This window comes from Callospermophilus lateralis, chromosome 8, assembly GCF_048772815.1.
Source record: "Callospermophilus lateralis isolate mCalLat2 chromosome 8, mCalLat2.hap1, whole genome shotgun sequence".
Taxonomy (NCBI): domain Eukaryota; kingdom Metazoa; phylum Chordata; class Mammalia; order Rodentia; family Sciuridae; genus Callospermophilus; species Callospermophilus lateralis.
Window position 1 is genome coordinate 37,551,653 of NC_135312.1, and position 26,712 is coordinate 37,578,364.

At 38.3% G+C, this 26,712-nt stretch overlaps 1 protein-coding gene across 2 annotated transcripts in view; it reads right to left on the reverse strand.

The window, feature by feature from the left end:
• Txk (TXK tyrosine kinase) overlaps positions 1-12,445 on the reverse strand; it is a 41,328-nt gene extending 28,883 nt beyond the window's left edge. The window contains exons 1-5 of one of the 2 annotated variants that reach the window (XM_076864243.2): positions 12,375-12,445; positions 11,243-11,345; positions 10,369-10,574; positions 8,338-8,403; positions 3,284-3,338 (exon numbers count right to left, since the gene is read on the reverse strand). In XM_076864243.2, coding sequence (XP_076720358.1) covers positions 3,284-3,338; positions 8,338-8,403; positions 10,369-10,574; positions 11,243-11,345; positions 12,375-12,445 — 501 coding nt within the window. The remainder of the gene's footprint in view (positions 1-3,283; positions 3,339-8,337; positions 8,404-10,368; positions 10,575-11,242; positions 11,346-12,374) is intronic. The other variant, XM_076864244.2, reaches the window with a different exon arrangement.
• Positions 12,446-26,712: the final 14,267 nt, after the last annotated feature.

The following is a 26,712-nucleotide window of genomic DNA, read 5'->3' on the forward strand; positions in this document are numbered from 1 at the left end:
TCTCTCTCTCTCTTTGTGGTGCTGGGGATTGAACCCAGGGCCTTGTGCATGTAAGGCAAGCACTCTACCAACTGAGCTATATCCCCAGCCCTCTTTAATTCTCTTTTATATAACTCAAGGAAATTAAAACAAAAATGAAAATATCCAGAAGATAATAAGGAAACATCATCTTTTGCTATGCAGTCTAACAGTACTCAGAAGTAAATTCAGTGTTATTATTTATACCAATAAGTAAAAGAAGTAAAAATAAGCATAGCCAACTCAATAAGTTAGTTATAAAATCCAAGTACAATAGAAGAAATAAGTTAAAAATATCAAAGTAGAAGATAATAAATTATTTTTAAAAAGTAGATAGAATATAAATTATAAGTATGATAGATAATAAATCATTTTTAAAAAGTACAAGTAGGAATTAAGTTCAAAGTCTGGTTGCTCAGGGAAAACAATAGATAAACAGCTAATTCACCTAATCAATAACTAATGGCAAAAGTTTATAAAAAAATGTGTCATAAACCAGGTATGGTGGCACACACCTGTAATCCTAGTGGCTCAGGAAAGTGAGGCAGGATAATCACAAGTTCAGTCAGCCTCAGCAAAAGCAAGGCACTAAGCAACTCAGTGAGACCCTGTCTCTAAATAAAATACAAAATAGAGCTGGGGATGTGGCTCAGTGGTCAAGTGTTCCTGAGTTCAATCCCAGGCACCCCATCCCCCAAAAAGTCATAGGTACAAATATGCAAAAATCCAGAAAAAGTGAAAATTTACTCAACTCTATACAATAAATTTGAAAACTTGAATGAAATGGATAATTAATTAACAAAACATAACTTGTTTTAAAATTTAGTCCAGAAGAACTGAAAGTTTTAATAAACCTATGAATAAAAAAATGGATGTTTTTAAAGAGCTAAATTTAAAAGCACCATAGTTACACATTTTGATATACTAAACCTTAAAAAAAAAGTACAGAGATTAAACTAATCCTGAACATATGAAAAGAACAAAAACTTCTAAATTTATGTACAGGTTGAGCTTAATATCAATACCAACAACCCAACTGTGCACAAACAAAAGTACTGACCAGCTTATGTCAACTTACATCACTTAACACAAAAAGTCTAAATAAAATGTTAACAAATCAAATCCAGTAGCACAAAAGAATAATACACCATGACCAAGAGTCATTCCTGTTTGTCTACAGGAATGTCAGAGAAATTCAGTGTTAGAAATCTCATTAATATAATTTGTCATACTAACAGATCTGAGGAAGGAAAAAAATTCACAGTCATCTCCAGAGATGTTGAAAAGGCATTTGACAAACTACAACTTCTAGTACAACTTTTAAAAATTCTCCTTACAACAGGAAGATATTTGTACTTCCTTACACAATAGCTTCTTTACCCTAGTCTCAAGTCCTTTATTATGCTTTATATGGATATTATTCCAAATAATGTCAGGAGAAAAAAAATCATGCCCACTAACAACACTAGAATTTATACTATTCTAGTAACATTAGGCAATGAAATTGAATGAGGAACAAAAATTAGAAGTACTGTATTAATATTATAAAAGAGTAATTGAAATCATCACTATTTGTTGCTGGTAAAATCATGTATCTGAAACCTAAGACAATCCAGTGAAAAACTACCAAAATTATGAAAACTCCCCAGCATTATTGGGTACAAAATTAATTCACAGAACTCAAAATCTTTCATAAATAAAAGCAAGATATATTCATGTATGATAGCAACACAAAAGATAAATGTACAAGCTACATGAGAAAAACTCTTTTTAAAAAAATTAAATAGGAATGGATTGGAGGTATAAATACACAAAACAAAACCACTAAGTATCAAGAAACATAAGGTTTTTTTGGTGTGTGTGTGTGTGTATTTGTGTGTGTGTGTGTGTGTGTGTGTGTAACCTTAGAGTAGGGAAGATAATTCTGACACAAACTCTCAATTCTTACAAAAATTTTCTGGACAAATTCAAACATACATAATTCAAATATTATTTATGCCAGAAAACCATATGACAATTAAAAACTTGGAGTAAATACTGCCACACCCCAAAGAATAATTTCCTTAATATAGCTACATAGGTCCTGAAAATCTTAGAAAAGGAAAAAAAATAGAAAATTATGCAAAGGATATGAACAGTTTACGGAAGAGGGAATACAAACATAAAAAATTTAATATATGAATAATATTTAAAATCCCCAGAATAAGAGAAGTGCAAATCAAATCCACACTGAGATGAGGTGTCAAAGAGCAAAGATCCAGATGTTTCCTATAAAGCACTGGCTGGAGAAGTTATGGGAAACCAGACACTCTTCATTTCTGATAGGTATTCAAGCTGATACAATTCCCACAGAGGGCACTTCAGTCTAGGAAAATCAAAAATGGACATTCTCTTTGAATTTACTAACATCATTTTACAAAAGCCTGTCTATGGGACCATGCCAGGGAAACACCATATTTATTTCAATTTCCTCTTAACAAACAAAGCTCTACCCCAATATTGCCTGAGGCTGGGTCTCTGACCCTCATCCTGTCTGTCCCTCTGCAACAAAGTGAGTCTATCCTGCTCCTGAACCATTACAGGTATTGAGTTTTAGTTATAGAACTGATTCTTTCTCAGTCACATTTTGAGATTTCCTCAACATCCAACAGCCGTGCTTAATGATACAATACCTCTTATCTAGTTTCTAGTTTTGACTCTATGTTTCCCCACAGTTAATATTTACCGACTGCTGGAAATTTAACTATATGCAGTTTTGTTTTGGTTTGACCTAAATGAGTAGTTCTGATCTGAATTTGATATTTTGTCTACCCTACTCTCCCCTTGTTTCCAAAGAATGAAGAAACTACTACATCATGTATTTTTCTGTTTGTGTTTTTAATGAGTGTAAGTTTGTGAGGTTAGAGAGTATATTTAATTGCTTTTGCAGCAGAGGTTATATGAGCAACTCAAATACAAATTCTATAGGCAGAAAGCATGTTAGAATGAAGGAAGGAGTCTCAGTACATTGGAGTTGAAATCATTTCAGGAGAAATAGATTTCTGAAATTATGAAGAAAGTTAATGGAAAACATGATCTGACATAAATATATTTGACTTACCAACTTACCAAGAAACATGTATTGGGGATGAAGTCTTAATAAGACTTCAGAATTAGAAAGAACAAGAAGCAAGACACCTGTATAGTTGATTAAAGTCTTCATAATATGCCTTTCTCAGACATTTAGAAAATATTCAGATTTATTCATCACTACAATGATAATTACCTCCTGTTTCAATAGACGTTCTGCCTGATTTCTGGTAATGTTCCTATGGTACCACCTATAAAAGCAACACAAATAATGTTTAAATTTTTTATTAATTTTTTTCCAAAAATAATTTAACTCTATTTCCTTCATTTTAAAGACCTTGGTTTAGAATTAATTTTAGAATGTTCTGGTTTTTTTAAATTCAGATAAATTATGATAGAATATTACAGGACAACTGACCAGGTTTAATACAATTTTACTAATTTCAGGCCTGATTGTCTGGTTATTCTAGTACAGCTCATTCAAACTTTCTGACATACATGCTTAGCACCTGTATGTGATTTTGATGGACTTAAAATCTTGTAAAATTCCATGAAAGGCTTGTGGGTAAGAAGTCACCACCTTCAACAAATGCTGTGCTTTAGCAGACAAACTAAAAAGTAGCCAACTTTCTTTACTCTCAGGAACTTCTTATTTGAGTGCTTTCATAAGTGTTATTTCCCTTTCCAAAATTAAAATTCATCCTAATGTATCTGATTCTCTCAAGTCCATTCCCTCTGAGTAGAGAGGGTAGTTAACAGAGCTCATGGAATGGCTAGCATGGGACCCTGCCCCGGAGCCCTCTCCTGCCACATCTCTTCCCCACTCACAAAGCTTTGTCGTGTTGGGGCTCTTTCCTCCCCAGACTCACCAAACCCCTTTCTGCCTTCAATTGTTCTGTTTCCTCTGCATTAAGCAGGTCTTTAAGTGACCAGAATATCTGAACACACAGTAAACATGATTAAGTAATATTATAAAGTAAACATATAGTTTGATATGACCATACCTAGACAGTAAGCAAATGTTATGCAGAAAGCAGAGAAAAGTGGTAGAACAGGGAGATTTTTAAAAATTGAAAAGCCTTCGTTAAAAAAAAAACAACATTTTTACAAAGAATTTGGAATTTAACCTAATACTACCAGAAAGACTGATTTTGTGGATAGTAGAAGAAAGGAGGTGTATATTTAACTTTGTACTGAGTCACCAAAGGCCGGCCAGATGGTGACTATCCAACTCCTCACCTCAACCTGTGGACTTCTCTTCAGAGCCAGAAGTAGACAGCTGCCATCAAGTCAGAATGGTCAGTTATCTAAAACACTGATGTCATCAAACTGAAAGTGAACTTTAGGAAGATAATCCACAGACAATGTGAGATGACAGAGGGCTCTGACCACTGTCATCTGACCACTGACCACTAGTGTTGGAAGAAAAGTTACTCAGTGTTACACTGTGCATCATTCTGAACTTTTTAGTCAATACTAATATTCAACTGAGGAATTTCAAGATGAGTCTGAGAGTTCTTGTTGTAGGAAGAAAAAAAAAAAAATTCTTCAAACTAATTAAGACACAGGGAATTAGCGTAAGGAGCCCCCACTGGTTAGGTTGTGAAATTTGGATGTTAAAAGGAAAATAATGATTATAATTCACTAAAGTAAATTGAATCTGTGAAAAGCCGTGACTGCATGATGATATTCAAAAAGGAAAAAGTTAACATAAATTATATATTTTTTAAAATAATGCTTTTTAAAAACATTGAGCTCGTGCTGCTTTTGTGTTGGTGTTAATTATATTACTTGTATTTATTTATCAGTGATAAATAGCATAAGTAAATTGCCAATTTTTTTTAAACATAAATTAAAAATTTATACATATGTGGCTATCGTTAGAATGACTTCAAAGTAGTTACCCAAGAGCCACATAGGAATATATCACAAATTCAGGGTCCTATAAAATAAAGCCCAATTCTGTTAAGTAGTAAAAGGATTCAGTGAAGGTAATTTAAGGGAGGTTGGGAGGATAGTATTTTAAAATTTTATCTAAAAGTCAGAAAAGTCTTATTTAAAAAATAGGAAAGTCCATAACTTATACTTTTAAAGCAGTGTTTATAACAGGTACAAAATAATATGAACACAGGAGTTGGGGCAGGGCTTCTGTTGATTAAAAAAAAAAATTAGCAAGTCCAGCTACATTTGAGTCAAAACTTTTGTGTATATATATATATATATATATATATATATATATATATATATATATATGCAGGCCTTGAGTTTCATGCCCAATCTTAGATTTCTAATCAATAAGTAACAGTATCGGACTCCTGAATTTCTGACTTGGAAATCCCACCAGAGCTGAGAAGGTACATCAGTTTCCCTTAGGGAGTTGCTTTATAACCCTGGGAAGATCAAGGACTCAGTGTAGAGATGTTGAGATAAACTCCTATAAGAAGTTCAGGATACTCCATGTTTTGGTATTTAAACTGTCTACCACTTTGAAAGAATCCAATATATTCATTTTTTGTCTCTGATTTCAAATGCATAATCAATTTAAAACTTGTTATTTGAAATTGAAGAGAATTTGATTAATACTTAACAGATATTCATACAGTTAGGAGAACTTGATTTCTCATATTTACAAGTTTAATTTATTAGATTTGTAGAATCATTTAAAGACTTACATAGGGCTCATTACAATTGTGAATTTGCCCTGTCAAATATGTGAAGTATTTAAAAAGATAATTGAATGTATTCAGTTTATTAATGCTAATTACATGTTTCAGGAAATTTAATTAACTGAGCTTATAAATAGAACTGGTTGTTTAAGAACATTTAGTATGTGGAGGGTGAATAAAGGAAATTGTTCTTATTTATTTAAATTTATAAATACCTTTCCTTAGAAAGGTCTTCCCAACTCAACATCCCCATCCACTTTATATATCCTCTTCCCTGTTGTTTTCTACCACAATGTCTTACACTCTTCCTTCATAATACTACAATTTAGAATTATATATTTGTTTTTGAATTTAGTGTTGTTTAATGTCTCCATGAAACTGTAAGTTCCATGAAGGCAGGGAAGGTTCTGTGTGTTCCATGTTGTATCTCCAAGGCTGAGAACCACTCACATCTGACCCATCTTAAATGTACAATAAACACAGAATTAACAAATAAAGTGATTTGTGGGCCAATGTAACAAAGGCAAGGCTTTTGTTATATTGCATAAGTAAATTGCCAATTTTGTTTAAATATAAATTAAAAATTTTATATATATATTTATATATTTATATTTGCAATACTAAGCAAGGTGGATCAAAATGTAAATGTCTTTTCTATTTGTGGAAAGAATAATAATCACTAGAATGTAATGATCATTTACTAGATACCATACAAGATAGATATAATTGCCCCCACTTATGAGATCATCAGAGGTTCAGAACAGCCAGAGATATTTGGAAAATTTGCTTAGAATCAAAGAACTAACCAGTGGGGATGCCAGAATTTGGAGCCATTTCCTGCATCCCCTAAGCTCATATTTCAGTATTTCAATCTGGGGCAGCAATTCTTGTCCATAATTAGAAAAATGGCTGGCACACATGTAAGTGATCAATCAACTTTGTGATTAATAATGATACCTATTATGACTATATTTTAACAAATTTGGTTTTTTAAATAAATAAAGTTAAAAGTCTTCCCAGAATTAGAATGATTGATAAGGATGAATTTTCAAACATCAAAAATAAATTTAAGCCCCCCAAAATGAAATGGCAATGGTAACCCCAGAGTTGTTTAATTCAAATGATGTGAAATCTACAGTGTAAGTAAGCGTTGCAGCCAGAGCCCAAGCCTATTCTAAACAGTGGTGGCGATGAGCAACTTAATTAACAACAACAACAACAAAGAAAGTAACAATACTGGGTAAAGTAGACACTGTCACAGATGACTCCTTTAATCTTCCAGAAAATCCAAACTGGGGTGAAAAATAATCTTATTTTTCTTCTTATTATTTTTTTTGTAGCCGATTTTCATCCAAAATCTCCTATAACATGGCCTTCCAAAAGTCCTGTTTCTGTTGGTCAACCTCCACCCAGGGGACAGTTAGACCTGTGCGAGGCATGCCTGAATAACTATAGATAGTTGTAAAACTGTTTTCTAAGGAAGGTGTGAGTTCAGACACCAAGGGCTTGGTTTTTACTGGAGACTGGAGTCTTGGGTCAGGACTACAAAGCTCAAGTTAACAGAGCAGACACGGCAAATGGGCTGAAGGTAGAGAGAAGACAGAGGACAGTGGTTTGTAGGAGAGAACAGAGACAGTCAATGGAAAAGCCTGGTAGAGTTGTCCTGTGGTCATCTCCTTCTACTCTCCAATAAAACCTACATTATTCACCAAAGATTTACTTTAGGGAAGAAAATACTGAATCTGACTTTCAGGTGTGCTTCAATTAGTAGCAAGGCCAAACAAGTTTCTCTCATTTCTTTGATGTGTGGTTCTCAAAAAGCCCCTTAGTGTGGCAACTCCTATCATCTACTGCCACCTTCTGGAAACATTTGCTAATTGCAAAATAAGTACCTGAGGAAGGAGGAAGCGAATGCTCAAACTGAAAATCTAAATTTATTTTAAAAAACAGGGCTAGTACCAGCTCTGCCACTTTCTACCTGTAAGTTAATCTGTCAGCCTTATTTTCTCACCTGAAAAATGAGGCTCTATAAAAAGTGGTTGTGAAGATCTCCTTGTTTCAAATCTATAATTGTATTAAAAATATCTTTTGAGCAGAACCTTTTTGAACATGCCTAAGTTTCTCCCAAACGATAGCATTAGCCTAGTTCTTATCTTCAGCAATGTCTAATATACCTCAAAACGTGAGCCAAAATATAGGAATTATTTACATAGTAAATACAATTTACCACTCATTGAAAAATTGAAAGATGTTATTTAAAGGAAACTTTCCACTAAGGATATATAGGTGTGTGTGTGTGTGTGTGTGTGTGTGTTTTTTTTTTTTTTTTAGTGCCAGATGGCCTCATTCTGTCCCTGTTAAAAAAGAAACCTGGCCATACAAAACAAAACAAAATGAAGTTTAAGAAAAAGAAGTTTCTAAATCAATCATGATAAGGACCAACAATCTCTCTATTCCTAAACCTGTCAAATGTGTTACTTTCTTTTCTTTTCACAGACCAAAATAAGTGTCTAGACTTTGAAACTGCCAGAATGTCCCTGATTTTCATAGGTTTACCACACAGCACACTTTGGAAGACACTTACTCATATAATTCCAAATTGGTGAGTCTGTTTTCAGTCACATAGTTGCTTGGGATTAAACCCTCGTTCCTGCAACAAAAAAAACGCAGCAAAAATCAAAATGTTAAGCACACTTGTGACATTGTCATGACAAAAGTTCTTTAAACTCCCAAGGATGCAAGAGAAAATCAAATGTGTTTACTGATTAAATTCTCAAAAGAAGAATAAAACATTTTTTTTGCATTCCCAACTCATCAAAAATCCCTTTGGAAGAAATACAAAAACCTTAATTTATAAGATGAATAGTTTAGGAGGTTTTGTAACCTCAAAATAGTTTCAAAAAGGAAAAAAAGGCACTTAAATGATAATTTGAAGTCATAGTGACTAAGTTAAAAAAAAACACAAAAAACAAAGATGCTGGCTTTATTCTTTTTAATTGCTGCCACATATTCTATAGTGTGGACATTCTAGTTCAGCTGCTCCCCTATTGAAAGCAGTAATCCTTGAACATGCCTTCTTGTGCACAAGAATATTTCTCTAGGCTGGACCCCAAACAAGGAATTGCTAAGTAACTAAATATGTGCTTCTTTCAGAAAACACAGCAAAATGCCTTTAAAATAGGATATACCAATTTACACATCTACCAAAAGGGTGGGGGCTGGGGAGAGGGGGTTCTTCTCCTGTGCCTTCATTGCATTTAAAATTGCAAAATGATCTTCAAGACATGTTATTGAGAAGTAGAAGCAAGTTTCAGGGCAAAGCTTGGAGTGTGGTAAGATTTAGGTCAATTAAACCTACAAACGATCCCATATATTTCAATCTATGTGTATCAGCTCATTGAACATGATCTAGAAGGCTGCTCACTAAATGGTTAATGATATCTGCTTTGGGGAAAGATACTGTGTTTGGAGGATGTAGCAAAACAGAATTTCAGCATTATTTTAAAAACTGAATTCATCTAACTATGAAATAAAATATTAATACAGTGTTTTGGGGTTTTTTATAATCTGAGGCATGTTGATAGTCTACCTACAGAAGTGATTGATGACACAATTTTGAACCTACTAATGCCTCTTTTTCCACTGAAAAAGTCATCCCATGATGAGCTTAAACTCAGAACTAAGACAGTCTACATCAGGAAATATAATTCAGAATTAAGATATGTAATTGAAATGCTCATAATACTTATATACTTACACTCTCTAAATCTTGTCAAATACCAGAAATCAATGCCAGCTTTCTCTCCCAGGGAACCCAGAAATCCCTCAGAATTCTTCTGAACCCAAGATTATAGTCAGGCATTAGTAATCTATTGCATCTAACATGATGAGATCTATTTGCATCCAAGGATCTTTTTTCTTTTCAGTCTAATTCAACAACTTCTGGAATGTTTGCCTCCAAAACTAGTCATCATAGAAATATAAAAGTGAATAAGATACTATTTCTGTTCTTACCTTAGAGCTTAATAAGAACAAAAGAAAAATTCCCAACTGAAGAAAGTACAAATCAGAATAAGAACCTGTATGATAGGAATCACATTCTCAAAAGAAGAATAAAACATTTTTTTGCATTCCCAACTCATCAAAAATCCCTTTGGAAGAAATACAAAAACCTTAATTTATAAGATGAATAGTTTAGGAGGTTTTGTAACCTCAAAATAGTTTCAAAAAGGAAAAAAAGGCACTTAAATGATAATTTGAAGTCATAGTGACTAAGTTAAAAAAAAACACAAAAAAACAAAGATGCTGGCTTTATGGTTTATTTATTTACAAATAAACTCGGGGTGGGCTAGTAACTTGCCTAGGACCCACAGCAGTAAATGGCAGCATTAGGGTGTGAAGCCAGGTGTATCTGGTTCTGAGCCTCCCTGCCTGCCTGAAATCATGGTGGACTAATGCTCAGTCTTATAGATGGAGGTAGGGCATGAATTCTATTCCATGCAAAGGGAGGTTATAAAGGAGAAAGTGAGCCACCATATAGAGTCTTCTTTATGTTCTAAAGTTTTCAGAGGCTAACGGAGGAGAAATTTGATAAGGACTAAGCCATGAGCCTTACCCTAAACGGTCTCTCGCCTTCCACCAGTGAGGATCATACTTCTCCAAAATCAGGTATTCTTCTGCTCTCTTTAGTGCTAAATTACAGGGTTCTCGGGGCAGGAAATCATACAGCGCCTTGACCTGGATCTTCTCTTCAGCAAGCTCAGAGGGTGGAAGGGGAGGCAATGGCTTGCGTTTTGAAGGTTGCCCACAGCTCCTGTTGGACTGTAAACAGAGGAGTAATGTCACTCTTTTTTTTTTTTTTCTGGTTAATTACTTTTTTAGCAATCTGTACTAAAAAGCAGTGTGGATACAGCGCATCTACCTGCTACTTCATGTCTCCCACCCAGGTATACACCAAGACAGAAATCAGGGTGGAAGACTAATAAAACAGCCTTTGGGGCCAGCGACACACATCATTTTGTGATTTCTGAGATCATAACTTCTCTTAACAACATCACACTGGGTTTGGCATGTTACAAGTCTTAAGAGATGATTGACTCCTAAGTAGTTTCACTTTGTTTTAAGGATTCTTGTGAAAGAAGAAAAGTGGCCACCCCCTTTCCTGTGCTATAAGCTTGTATTGAGTTCACCTCACTTCCTAGGAACACTTCTTCTCCCAACACTGAGCTGAAATTTTCTCCTTGCCTCAAAATGGCAGGAACCAAAATACATTTCTCTTTCCCCATTCACTGTTCAGGTTCAAGTTCTATCTTTAAATACAGCAGAGTGGGCTGTTTTAACTGTCCTTTTTTCTTTCTTTCTTTCTTTCGCTTGCTTCTAGAACATTCACTCGCTATGAGCACTTGTTACAGGCCAAGCTAATGGTAGGTTCTGGGCCTGGTGACAAGCAGGAATCACTGGGTGCAGACTACCTTGGACCTGATACTCACGTGCTTCTTACTTGATGGTTCGCTGAGCCACCATCTGTGACGCTGAGTGTAGTTTTCTGGAAGTTCTTCATCTCTGCTCAGGCTTATTTGTGTTCTCACTTGTCTGGCATTGAAAAGCAATCGTGTTACAAATAGCTATAGGTATTAAGAGTATCCGTACATCCACTAGATTAACACAACCGTAGTAGAGAGATCCAGGTATCTAGCCATCTGCTTTTTTATTTAGAAGGTTTCTTAGCTCTCTCTCCTCAGGCACATTGCCAGTTCTCAGAAGTGAAGTTTCCTTCTCTGAGAGCTAGAGATGCTAAGAGTATGTAGAGTAGTTATGAAATAAAACTGAGAGAACATGTCGCACACCTGTTTAGAGTCTGGTGCATATTAGGGACATAAAATCACAATCACGATAATGAAAATCTTACTGCGTCAGGCACAACATTTATCGTCTTGTATGCATTACCTCATTTGATGGCATCTAATGTTATAAACACACATGGTGTCCTGATTAATAACATGAGTTTCAGTCCCAACTCCAACATTTCACAGTGTGGCCTTAGCTAGACAGTGTAACCTCTCTAAGCCTCAACTGCCTCATCTGTAAAGTGGGAATTGTAAAAAGATAAGACCCTGGGTATTTTTGAAAGTTATGTGAATGAATAAATGTAAACCTCTTTGCATAGCGACTGACATGGGGACATTCTTCTTAAATGTCAACTGTTACAATTAACATGGTACCTTGGGTTTAATATTTTACACATCTACTGGACACCAAAGTATAAGACACACCAATAGTTTGGGGGAGATTCTCAGGTAACTAAGACAAGTCTCTTTAAAGGAGAGAAAGTAAAGAGTAGAACATAGACATAAAAGTAATAGATACGAAATAAACGTCAGGTAGAGAACCAAGTGGCACAGCTGCGGGCATATGAGGGAAGGAGTGACTATCAAGAAGGGATGGAGAAAGATCACAGACCACCTGACTTTTGACCTACACCTTTCAAATGGTCAGGCAAAATAGGAGAAGGGTTCCCAGGTGGAGAGAGCAGCAGATACAAAGAGACACAGAGACCCAGCAGATAATAAGGAAACCATGAAAGAATTCATTTCCAAGAATTTGCTTTCGGAACAGACTTACCGCTTCTGTACTGAGCAGCAACAGCAGCAACAGAAAATGGACTGGAAGGTATTATCTGAAAAGCAGATCATTCTCACTGTTAGGGAGTCACAAATCCATGGCATTGGATAGATGAATCTGGGGGTGTTATCCCAAAAGAGGAAGCCACTAGGGACTTATCAAGCATATGACCATCTTGAAGGTGCCCTCCTTCACCAGTGAAGGACAAAAACTGTCACGAAAGCAAAAAAATGAGTTACTAACACACTGGCCGATGTGGTTTCCCTTCTCAGGCTCCCCTTTCCTGGTCCGCCTTACGCATTTCCTCAGTCTGCACATGATAAATGACCAGTATATTCTTCTTTACCTTTGTCAGGGCTCACATTAGCTAATAAATGTACAGAAGAGTAGGATCCCAAAGACATCGTTCTCCTTGGAAATCTGTTAGCAGGGATTCTGAATTAGGTATGTCATATTTCTCTAAGAATTTTAAAAATAGAAACAAACTCTTAAATTTTCAGTGAATTAAGTCTATATATAAACTGAATATTTAGAAGAAAGAAACTAGACAGTAAATCTGGGCCATGCTTAGACTTTTATGGTGCAGTTTAATCTTTATTGCCTTTTAAAAGACCATAAATAAGTCTTACAATTCAAATGAATGTTTTATTTTCATAGACCTGTATTTTGCAATCAGCTTATGCTCACATTGATACCTGAAAATGAATTGTTACTAAGGCAGCAAAGTATGGTAGGAGATGACCTTTAACTTTGAGGTTAGAGCTGGGTTTTAATCCCAGCCACACAGGTAACTATATCTTAGATAGGTTCCTTTACCTCTCCAAGGCTATTGTGTAGACTTATTGAATCAATTCATAGGAAACACTGAGACCAATGCCAGCTATATAGTAAGAAGTTTATCAAGAAGGCATATTATAATAGGGTTGTTGTGAAGATTAAAATTAGGTATCATCTTTAAAGTCCCAAGGACACAGAAGGAAACATTATCAGTGAGGATCCAACAAGAATCAGAACACTCAAATTAGAATGCGTTGAGCAGACTTCATTTATAAAAAGAAGGTATACAGATGTCCACAGCGGTGAAGAGTACATGGTTGGATATGCAGGAACAGAATAGAACTGTTCTTCTATTCTATGAAGCCAGATATTTTTGAGTTAAAGAGTACACTGGTAATATATTTAGGACACCATTAAGGCAAACACCAATGAAACCAAAAAAAAAAAAAAAAAAACAGGTTAGCTGCACAGAATGGGTCATCTGGTCAACCTCTGGTTGCCTTTCCCCATTCTGTCTCAATTCTAAGAGTTTCAGCTACATTCCTCTCCCTCGGTGCTTCTTGTCACCAATCTCCCAATCCTCCTCATGCAGTTTTCTTGAGATTTCTGGATCTGCTAGGACCTCTTTCATCATATACCACTTTCATCTTATGATGGATAACTTCTGCATGCCCAATTTCATAGTTCATTGAATCAATAACACTAAGTTCATGATATGCAATTTGAATCCCATAAATATTTTATTCATGGCCAACCATGTACTCTTCACCAACAGCTACTTTTCAAATAGAAGATCGTTATCAGCATGAGTCAAGAAATTATTCCAAATTCATGGAGATTTGTGCTGCAATTTTCATACTGGGACCTTCCAGAAGCTTCTTATAGACAGCAACTTGAGATGTATAGAGTGGAGAGGAATGAATATCAAGATGTGGGGATCACTGAGTCATTTTGGGGCCAGTCTCCTACATTTTATCCCTACAGGCTCATCCTTCCAGTAGAATAAAATGGAAAAGAGTAAAGATATTCAGGCAACATCATGGGAACAAATTTTTACTCCTCACACTTCAGATACAGCCCTAATATCCAGAGTATACAAAGAACTCAAAAAATTAAATAATAAGAAAACAAATAACCCAATCAACAAATGGGCCAAAGACCTGAACAGACACTTCTCAGAGGAGGACATACAATCAGTCAACAAGTACATGAAAAAATGCTCACCATCTCTAGCAGTCAGAGAAATGCAAATCAAAACCACCCTAAGATACCATCTCACTCCAGTAAGATTGGCAGCCATTATGAAGTCAAACAACAACAAGTGCTGGCAAGGATGTGGGGAAAAGGGTACTCTTGTACATTGCTGGTGGGACTGCAAATTGGTGCGGCCAATTTGGAAAGCAGTATGGAGATTCCTGGGAAAGCTGGGAATGGATCCACCATTTGACCCAGCTATTGCCCTTCTCAGACTATTCCCTGAAGACCTTAAAAGAGCGTACTACAAGGATACTGCCACATCAATGTTCATAGTAACACAATTCACAATAGCTAGACTGTAGAACCAACCCCGATGCCCCTCAATAGATGAATGGATTAAAAAAAGTGGCATTTATACACAATGGAGTACTACGCAGCACTAAGAAATGACAAAATCATGGAATTTGCAGGGCAATGAATGGCATTAGAGAAGATTATGCTAAGTGAAGCTAGCCAATCCCTAAAAAACAAATGCCAAATGTCTTCTTTGATATAATGAGAGCAACTAAGAACAGAGCATGGAGGAAGAGCAGGAGGAAAAGATTAACATTAAACAGAGTCATGAGGTGGGAGGGAAAGGGAGAGAAAAGGGAAATTGCATGGAAATGAAAGGAGACCCTCATTGTTATACAAAATTACATATAAGAGGTTGTGAGGGGAATGGGAAAAAAAATAAGGAGAGAAATGAATTACAGTAGATGGGGTAGAGAGAGAAGATGGGAGGGGAGGGGAGGGGGAATAGTAGAGGATAGGAAAGGTAGCAGAATACAACAGTTACTATTATGACATTATGTAAAAATGTGGATGTGTAACCGATGTGATTCTGCAATCTTTGTAATGTTTTGAATAACCAATTAAAAAAAAAAAGATATCCAGGCAGTAATTAATACATATTAATTCCATTCCTTGCAAAGAAGTTGATCTTCCAAACCTACATTCATGCATTCGCTTTTCTATGATTTGAATATTACTATTGCTCATTCATTGAGCCCATAACTTGTTGGTGGTCCAATAATAAATTTTTAATTACTGCCCTGGATATACAGATCAAACAACTCACATTTGCTACTTTACCACTCATGCCAATTTAATAACTTTCTCTCTTTCTTTCCTGTACCCAAGTTCTATCCGAAGGCTTATTTCTGGAAATAAAAGTAAAATTCATTGATTCCTAAAACTCTGCACTGCATCATGTTACTCTGTTTTTGGACTTCAGCTGCTTCTGTCAATTTTTATCTGGTTTGTCTGATGGTATTTGCATGAGCAATTTGCCAACAGACAAGCAAAAATACTCCTTGGAGAGAGTGTACATTAGCACTTGAGGGTTCTGTCTATTTTGGCAGGAGTGAATCTAATTTACAGTTTTACCAATTTATTCCAGTGTTGTTTAGAGCCTCATTAGATCTGTATCTGTCTGGGCCAAGAGATGCAAAATTAAATGTAGGTTACATAGATGCGTGAAGCAGGTTATAATAGTTTAACGTCTGTGGCAAAGGTGCAGTGCTCAAGTCCACTTGGAGATATTTGAATTTAAATATTCAAAAACATTCCCTCTCTCTCCTATATCACCATTTTTACCCTTTCTACTGTATCATGCCCATCCACAAATATACTGCTACTTCAGCATATTGGAAAACAAAACAAACTCCTCAGTGATTGTATTTCCTCCATCAGCTTCGCTCCCTGTTAATGGTAAAATCTTGAAATGAGTATTCTGTACCTGCTGCCTGCAATTATTTTCCTTACATTTCTCTTACCCCAATCAAGTAAAACTTTTGCAGCTCTCACTTCTAAAACAAATAAACAACAACAACAAACAAACAAAAACTATTGTTAGGGTCACCAGTGACCTCGAAACCACTAAACCCAAATGGTCAGCTATAAGTCCTCCTCCTCCTAGATGTCTCAGCAGCATTTGGCAATCTATCCCCGTGGGCCTGCTCATTCTCCATTTCCTCTGTTGCTACTTCTCTACCTCCCTGACCTTTGCATGTTAGACGGCCCTCAAAGTTTTTGATGTCTTTTTTTCTCTGTCTTATTCACTCCTTTGATTATCTTACTCCCTCCGATGGCTTAAAAGCCATTTATCAGTTGATGACATCCAAATGCACACATCTGGCCCAGTTCTAATGAACTCCAGATTGTGTGCCAAATGCACTCCTGAACTCTCCACTTGGATTTCTAGCAGACACCTCAAACAAACATGAGATGAAATCTGAACTCCTTTTCTTCCTTCCTTCCCCAATTTTCTCCACCCACCCTCCCCCATCTTGTCCAAAGCAATTCCATCTTTCCATCTTTCTTGCAGTCATCTTTGACTCCTCTCTTTCTCTCATACCCAGGCCAATCTGTCAAGAAAGCATGCTGAGTGTTACTTAGCAATATATATATCTTGGCCTAGGAACATAGCTCAGTAGAACACTTGCCTAGCATCAGGTGCAAGGCTCTGCGTTTGATCACCAGCACAGGGCAAAGGGTGATATATATATATATAAAATTTCAGTTCAGGATGATGAAAAAGTTCTGGAGATAGATAATGGTAATCGTACGATGATACGAACGTATTTAATGTGTTAATATCACTGAAGTAAATGTTTAAAAACTGTTTAAATGGCAAATTTTCTGTTGTGAATATGCTATAGTTTGGGTCTTTAATGTCCTCCAAAAGCTCGTATTTTGATGGCTTGGTCTCCAGCCCATGGCACTGTTGGGATATGGTGGGGCCTTCAGGAATTAGGGTCTAGCAGAAGGAAGTTAGATGATTAGATTAAGGATAAGCCCTTGAAAGGGCTATTGGGACCTCAGCCTCTGCTTCTCTTCTCCCTTTCCTTCTCTGAAACTATGAACCAAAGCAAACCTTTCACTCTTTAAAGTTGATTATTTCAGGTATATCGTAATTAAATTAGGTTAACTAACCTCAATTTAAAACATACACATACATACATGCATAATCTCATGGCTTTTTCCCTCCTCATCTGTTACTAGTATGATTAAACCACTGTCAACTCATCTGGCTTACATGAAAAATCTAACTTCTTCTTGCTTCTTATCTTACCAATCAATAGTTTATTCTCAGCAAAGCAGCAAGAGTAATTAACTAAAAACCTAGTAGAGCATGTTACACCTTGTCTGCAAACCCCACAGTGGCTCCCCACCTCACTCAGAGTTGCAGCCAACCTTCTCCCAGTGGCCTGTGAAGCCCTCCTGTGGAGTTACACAGCCTCCTGTTGCCTCATCTCGCCAACTAGCAAGGCCTACTTCCCTCCAGCCACACTGCCTCCCTGGAGCTGCTTCCGGAGCGTTCCAGGCCTGCTCTCACCTTTGCTTTATGTAGTTAAGACCACTGTGTTCTCAACTGCCTCCACTCTCTCCCAGACTTTGCTCCAATCTCAGCTTCTTGACAGAGTACCCTAATTGTCACAGCCACATAGACTCCTCATGCTGACATTTCTCACTCTGCTTTACTTTTTCTTTTTTTTTCTTATGGCATTTTTTGTCTTCCAACATACTGTGCAATTTATGTATTTATTTCTGTATTGTGCCATCTATATTCCCCCTAGGATGTACATAGAGATCTTTGTCTAATTTGTTTATAGTGACATCCAAATAGACTAGATCCATTTTTGACGCATAATACATACTTAATAAATGTTTGTGGGTGAAGGAATGAATGAATAGGTTTAAAGAAGCACCAAAGCATGAGCTTGCTCTGAGAACACACCTGTCTTGATTCAGTCCTAAGGGGAATATGCAAGCTGATAGCAGAACAAGCAGGTGCAATTAGAGGATAAGATTAGATTATGAAAGTCCTTGAACTAAAGAAAGATAAGACTCTGAGCGTCTATACAGTAGGGAGTCTTAAACAGATACTAATGATGAAGAACCATTTAGCCACTGGCCAAGGCAGAACAAACTACACCAGAAACCTTTATAAGATGGTCCAGGAAGGTAATCTGTGACCTCATGTTTTAAAATAATCTTAATCTATTTAACATCATCAAATCCAAAAAAGTATAAAATGTGGTCACATGGCTTTTTAAGGAATCCCTAGCATGTTATATTAGTCTCTATTTTTTTACATATTTGAAATAAAAGGAAAGTCCCAGAAAAATCAAGTTGGCCTACGATTAGTTATGTACTAATTAGTTAGGTACTGTTCTAGGAATGCTGACTTTTTTACATAAATATGAATTTTAGTGATAAACTCTACACTAAAATTTTTCCTTTGTATGTACTCTGTCCGAGTCCTCAGCAGTTCACAGCTGCATTTCTACATTCATTCATTTAATCCTGACAATGACCCTAAGGAGTGGATGCCTCTTTACAGATGTGGTTATCCCATACTGAGAGTAAGTCTACTCAACAGGGAGTCAGGATTTGAACCCAGGCATCTGACTCCAGGGTATCTGCTCGGACCTGGCTCTGTTGATTCATTCTGTAGACTTAGTACCCTACAAGCAAGTCTAAGTCAGCTGCCCTCCCCCTTCAGCAATATATTCTCCCTCATTTCTGGCCTTCTGTAATTTGACTGGCCCCACCCTGACCATGTTCACCAATTCCCATGGCATTAGCTTCCTCCACTTGCTCTAACCTCAGAAAAACTTCGCCCGTTCTGAAAAGGACTTCCTCTACAATCCACTCGTATCATTTTGGGATTCCCAAAACATCTGTGATCTGCCCTGTCTATGGCTCTCAACTAGGCACCACTTTAGATGGTTATTTCTTTGAGGAGGCTTCATCTCTCACGGGATTTCTCAGCCTCACTGTCATCAACAAGTAGACTGGATTGTTCTTCATTGTGCAGAGCTGTCCTATCTGTGGAATGACCAGCAGCACCCCTGGCCTCTAGAGCCTAGATGCCAGCAGCTGCTTAGTTCCCCTCTCTTCTAATACCCACACCACTGCCCCCTCAAGCTTTAACTACTAAAACGTTACCAGACATTGTCAAATCTTCCCTGGCGGTAAAGTCACCCCAGGTTGAGAGCCCCTACACCCTAAGTTCTTGCACACGTCGATTCTCAGCTCTTGTAGGCTCTGCAATTTCAGGACTGTGTCTTACACTTTTTTTTTTTTTTTTTTTTTTTTGTCTTCTCCAAATCATCCAACTTCCGTTTCTGACATATCTCGAGAACTTGACAAAGAGTTATTAAGCAAAAACTCACCCGTCTTTATGCCATCCCATCATACCCGTGTCCTTTTCAGTAACTCATTCTATCAGATAGTACCTTACAGCTCACTGACCACAGAGAAAGCTAGATGGACCACAACCTTTTGACGAGGCAGAACAGCAAAGTTGAAGAAAACTGTGTGCTTCTGGAGCCTTAGGTAGTAGCATTTATAGTAGGCAATAAGTCTAACTTTTTGTTCAGATCTATTTAAAAAATAGAAAATAAAAATAATAAAAATGAGCTCATCCAAAAACAAGCATCAAACATGAGATCTTAATTATGTGAAATTATTAAAAACTCACTGGTATTCTATTTTTTTTTTTTTTCTGTATCAGGACAGCACACAAGGTTGAGAAGCCTTTTGTATCAGGTAGATATGGTCTAAAAATGTTGCGTTATCTTATAGCAATAAGGTGACTCTTGGCAGCTATTCGGATGCCTCATCAGCTAAACAGGTAATAAAACCTAGCTTCTAGGAATTGCTATTGCCCATTTCTACCAATATAGCCCTTACCGTATGCCAGGCACAAAATATGAACTAAGATATTACTATACCGTATTGACTGACTCACTTATTGTGCTAACATTGAGATATGTTCCATTATTTTAGGTCCTATAAATAAAACGAGTTACAGAGAGGTTCAGTAATTTGTTGAGTCAGATGCTAAAAAGCAGGTGAGACAGAATTCGAGCCCGGAGAGTTTTGCTCAGAGTCCATGACCAAGACAATGAGATTGGCCTTGTGACGATTAAGATAGCAAGGGCAAAGCAACTAGTTCATGGCAGTTAGTTGCTCTCCCACCTTTTCCCTCAGCCAGTTTCATGGAACTCATTCAGTGAGTACTTATCAGGTACTCACAGGAATATTTAAGGTAAACCCATAAAATCGTGGTGGTTCTCTGAAAACACAATTGATTGGCGAGTAAGCCAACACAGATCTTCGGTCCTCCACTTCTCTCTTTTAAGTCCTGTCTCTACCTCTGACTCAATGTTGCCTCCACTCAAGACTCTCCCCACTGTCAAAACAGCTCTCAAGAGAGACTCTGACCCTTGTTCTCAGTGAGGTGTAAATGACTGATGTGACAGGAGATGTGTTGTATTGCTGCATTTTTTTTTTTAGTGGTCATGTTTGTAACCATGGCATCTGTATTAGGATGAACAGACAGGGAGGACTGTTTTAAAGAATTGGTTCACATGACTGTGGAGGCTAGCAAGTACAACGTCTAAGACTCAGGATAGGGTTACGGTGGAGTCCAAAGGCATTCGGGAGAATTCCTTCTCGTCTAGAGGAGACCGTACTTTTATCCATAAGGCTTTCAACTGTGAGAAGGCCCAGCCACACTATGGAGGGTGTTGCGGTTTAGATATGAGGTGTCCCCAGAAAGCTCCTGTGTTAATAATGTTCAGAGGTGAAATGGTTAGTTTATGAGAGCTGGAAGCTAATCGGTGGATTGATCTATTTGAAAAATTAATAATTTGAATGGACTAACTGGGTGATAACTATAGGCAGGTGGGGCATGGCTGGAAGAAGTAAGGGCACTGGGTATGCACTTTTGGAGTTAATATTCTGTCCCTGGCTCCTTGTGTCCCCTCCCCCCACCCCCCTCCTGACTAGCTGCCATGAACTATGTAGCTTTCCTCTGTCATTCCCTTCTGCTCATGATCCTCAGGCCCAGAGCAATGGAGTCAGTGGATGATAGACTGCATCTCTGAAACCATGAGCTCAAAATAAACTTTTCTCCCTCTAAGCTGTTCTTGTCAGGTAGTTTGGTCAGAGCAACAAAAACCAACACAGAGGCAATCTTCTTTACCCAAAATCCACCTATTTAAATATTAATCACATCCAAAAACACCTTCACAGAAACATCCAGAATAATGTTCAACCAAATAGCTAGGCACCAAGGCCCAGCCATGTTGACCCATAAGATGAATTATCACCGCACTTTAAGTACATGAAACTTCAAAAGAGAAACTGCTGATATCAGACACCAAGCAGGAATTATGATAAGGATTTGAACTATTTCCTCAGAAGACCAGGAGCAGTTGTGAGCAGAGAGGACAGCTTCTGCCTTGCTTATTTATGGACCCATCCTACTGACTGCACATGTGTTGGCAGATAGTTGCTGCCCAATAAATAATTTTTGGGTGAATTAGAAAAACTATAAGACAAACAGCTCTTTGGTGTCCCCTTGCTGAGCCTAACACCCCAAGATTCTAATTATCTTTATAGGTAAGAGTATCAGACCAAAATTTATCCCAAAGCAGTTATTAATGATTAATAGACTTGTGGTCATTTTCTGTTACAACATCACAGGACATCTGGGTGAGGAAGTAAACACAGAACTCCCTTCTACAGGCATTCTGTGATTACAGAAGTCACTCTCTACATCCTTGTGTTAACCCACAAGGGAGAAAGCACTTGCCCTTCTAGAAAATTCCTAATTTAAGCAGGAACTCATGCATATCAAAGGCCTTTGCCAGAGAGACTAAAATGCCCCAGAGATGGACAGTGACTATTTGGAAGGACATGTGGGAGGATGATTACTGAAGGAGCAGGGTTTCTTCTCCTACAGTAACATCTGCGCTGTTCTTTTCATCTGCTTATTCCTCAGCAAATATCTTTAATGTTATGCCGTAGGCCGGCAAATTATTAAAAAAAAAAAAATCATCGCGTCCAGCTGTTGTCTCTGTGACCTTTGCACATCTCTTGAGGGTCATGCGGTTGAGCCTCTCATTTATTTGGTATTTGTGAACTTTCCTGGGAAAGCTTTGTCCTCCTTCTGTCATTTAGCTGGGAGCCTGCTGAGGTTCCTTCCACCCCCAGAGGTTTCTGGGTGGTGGCAATAGTGCTCTGATTAGGAACAGACTTCCACCAGGGACACGGGAAGGAAGTGAGGGTGAGAAGTGCCATTTTTCAGGACAGTCCGTAAGGTCACCTCTCCACAGGGAAAGGCATGGAGGTAAAAATCCCGGTCAGGGCTGTCTGAGAAGCAAAGCAGCTGTCATTGCCTTATTTCCAATGTCTTAAAGTTTACATCAAGTAAACCTTGAGTTCATCCCCCGTCATCCCCCAATCCCACCTCCACTCTGCACATCTGATATCAGAGTTTCTTTTTGAATCAGTTGTCTCGAAGGAAATTCAATCCTATTGAATTTGATCATCATCATAACTAGCACATGGTTAGTGCTTTTTATTTAAAAACATGGCTTGAAACTGGCTTATTCAGGAGCTGCCTTGAGCCAATGGCCAGGCTTGTTGGCCAACCCAGACGCCACAGGCTGTGGTCTTAAGACAAAGAATCTCTGGTGCCAACTGCAGCTCAAGGGCTGGGGAACACTTTATGAAAGTGTGGCTTTAAGAAAATGGCTTTAGATGAGTGGAGCTGGTCCTGTAAATTGGCCACACCAATAAACTATGTCTTGTCTTTTTCCAGAAGTTTACAGAAAAACCAAACTTCCTTAATCCCACCACTAGTTCTATTTTTAGGGCCTTTGAAGACACATGATTTTTATTTTTATTTTTATTTTTTTAAATATTTATTGTTTAGTTTTCGGTGGACACAACATCGTTCTTTGTATGTGGTGCTGAGGATCGAACTCTGGGCCGCACGCATGCCAGGCGAACGCGTTACCGCTTGAGCCACATCCCCAGCCCGACACATGATTTTTAATTGAGTTAAACTAGATTAAGTGGGCAGCGCAACACAGCTAGCTTTCCTATAGCATGGATTTGTGCCTCTGATCAGGAGTTAAGTTGGTTTTCCAGACACCAAAAAAAAAAAAAAAACCATAGGGTCATTGAGAAGGAAAAGGAAGGAAAGGCGGTACATTGAGTTGATCATAGCAGTTGATCATAGCACCAAGACCAGACCCTGGACCTCTTATAACCTAGTCTCCAAGGTGACATCCCATCATTTTTATCAATTTAGAAGGCTATCCCTATTCTGTTTATGCCCTTTGTACATATAAGTTGTTAAATCATCCTGAGTGTGCATGTGTGTACACACATGCTCGTCCTTTGGATACTCAAATGTCCTCTCTTCTAAGACATGAAGTTCACCAGAGACCTTAACTTTTCTAAATGTATTGACCAAATAAGTGAACAACTCTGTGTTAGAACCCAAACTGTTTTGTTGGCATTTAGGGTATCTGTGAAACCTTGAAATGGGGAAATTGTCACATTAGGGGATTCATCTGGAAGGAAAAATGTAGCTAGTGGGACAGCAAAGGGATAAATGAGGTGGAAGGCAAGAATGGTGCTTAACCTCTCTGGGGCCTGAAGGGGTACAGTGTGGGGGAAGGGGCACAAAGAAGACTCTAGAAGCCTGAAGAAGCGGGATGGGCATCCAGCACAATGGTGACTAGTGTTCCCCTGAGTGAAGGGTCCAGTAACAAAAGGCAGTGAGTCTCCCTGAAGAAGGCTCAGATTTCTCAGCCGCAGCCAAAACACCACGCAGATCCCCAGTTCCCGGAAGCCCTTGCTTGCGCTATGCAGGGATTTTGATTTCTTCTAGGAAATGACCAGCTGTGAGCTGGACCTTACATTCAACCTCTCCCCTCCCCCATACCTTGGAATCGTGTTTCCCAGAACTCTGGTGTCTGTGGGCTCAAAGTTGATGATGAATTTTCACATATCACACCCAAGACACCCTAGACTGCTTGCAAGGTGAGGAAACACCCAGCCAGGCCACAAGGCCTGTGGGCACAGCTGGCACTGGACCACAAGCTGTGCTCACTGACTCAAGATTCATTCAAGGCAGAAAACACGGGGCCAGTTGGCTCCACAGAGGAGCCGTAGGATCTGCAGGTCTGCACAGAAGAAAGCAGAGGAACCACCCAGAGGCGGTTATAAGCTGCGATTATCATTTTTATATACTTTTTTCAGAGGGGGACATGAAATAATTTAAGTCATCAGAACAACAACAACAACAAAAAGTCTCAATTAAACTGAACACTTTTTGTTTTTGGTATCAGAGTTTGAACCGAGAGGTGCTTAACCACTGAGCCACATCCCCAGCCCTTTTTATTTTTTATTTCGAGACAGAGTCTCACTCAAGTTGTTTAGGGTCTAACTGAGTTGCTGAGGCTGGCCTCAAACTCACAATCCTCAATCAGCCTCCCGAGTCACTGGGATTACAGGTATATACCACTGCATCCAGCCAACATTGAACCTCTTTTTGAGTAAGACCAGAGGCAAATGGTTGTGAAAGCAGACAGGTTTGTTTCTGACATGTGGCTCTGCCTGCTTTTTGCCACTTGGTTAGTTACCTGTTGTTAAGAATGAATCACTCTCAAACCTCAGGAAACTATGATCTCATGGTCTCCATGGGTCAAGATTTCAGGAACAACTTAGGTGGGCACCTGTGGCTTAAGGTGTCTAGTGAAGCTGTGGCCAGGCTGGGCTCCACTGGAGCTGGAAGATCTACTTCCAAGCCCACTTCCATGGCCATTGGAAGGCCTTGGTTTCTCAAGACAGGCTTACTCACGGGTGGCCTGAGGGTGCGCACATGGCAGCTGATCTAAGAGTCAAGAAGCCAGAGAGCACCAAGACCAGGCCCTGGACCTCTTATAACCTAGTCTCCAAGGTGACATCCCATCATTTTTACCAGGTTCTTCTATTCATGAGAAGTGAGGAACTAGGTCTGATTCATACTCAAGAATAGGGATTGCACTAGGGCGTGACTACCTGGAGGCAGGCCTCACAGAGGGGGCATCCTAGAGGCTGCCTCCCTCTGGTCCCTCAACTTCACATTAGTGATGATAGTAATAATGGACAATTTTTGCTCCTTACCTCAACCTCAGGTCAAACTATGGAGATAAGTCCAAAAACCATGGTTGTCAACTGGCTTCATCTGATATCACTGAGCTTTGTCAAAGCTTGATTCCATAAGCTTCCAGAATTAAAATCAGAGGCAGTATTTTTCTTCCTTATTTTTAAATTATCTGCACAAGTCCCTAAGAATCCTGGAATTAAATTAATAACACTATCCCAGGCATCCTTCAAGCACACTAGATTTAAGAACCACTTATAAAATTATTTTGCCTTTCAACTTTATACATTGGAAAGAAAAGAAGTGAGGGAAATTGGAGGTGCGGGGCAGGTGGGAATGGGCTGCAGGGAAGGTCAGAGGTAAAATTTTCTAACCTTCAACCATTGCACCTGTGCCCTGTTCTCTAAAGAATTCTCCTGTCCTAGGCTGGGGCTGCTTTCAGCACAACTGTTAGCTGCTGGAAATGATGGCAATTCAAATTACGTTTTACTTATGGAAATTCTCTGGAGCAGTTGCCCCCCTACCCAACTCAGAATCTGCCATCACTCAGCAGGATCAACATCCCAGCTTCCAGAATTACCTCCTTCTACCCTGCAGCAGCTTATGAAGCCAGACTGCCATGACTGCCCTGAAAACAGCAATTGCATTTGGCAGACAACTCTGAAAAGCACATATGAACATTTTTTTTTAATTAATTTTAGTCTACTATGAGGACTTACTGGGCTTTCTCCTTGTCCATAGTAGACAACTTATTCTTTTACCCAGAAGAAAATGGAACCATGTGTTAGCTGCAGTTTATGGCTGAAGGAAATAGGTGATTCTCACCATCAAACCAGATCATCAGAAGTTGAGAGGCACTGAGATCACACCCAAACCATCCCCTTCCATGGCAAAGAGAATGATCCTCAAAATACCCCAGAGGTATTCTTGCTTCACCCCTCAGGCAGTCTAAACCCTGACTCAGTCCTCACAAATTGCTTCTCTCACACTTCACGTATACCCAAACCCTCCCTGTTATCATTCACAGAGCCTTCTTCTCTCTAGTTCTGGCCTAAGGGAAATGAAGAACTCCTTGCTCACAGAACTTTTAATATTTAAAGATTCTTATGTCACTGCTCAGCTCTGTCCTGCCATGGGGTCGGGGGAGGACCATATGTTGCTGCTTTTTGGCTTTTTCTGCTTTAATCTGCTTGGCCTTTATTTCTGATTACAGGCAGCCTTGGGGTTTTTTGGTGATGTTTTTATTAGTGCATTATAGTTACATGTAACAGTGGGTTCATTTTAACATAATCATACATGTATGGAATATAATTTGCTCCATTTCAGTCCCCTCCTCCCACCCCTTTCCCTTCCTCTACTCTGTGG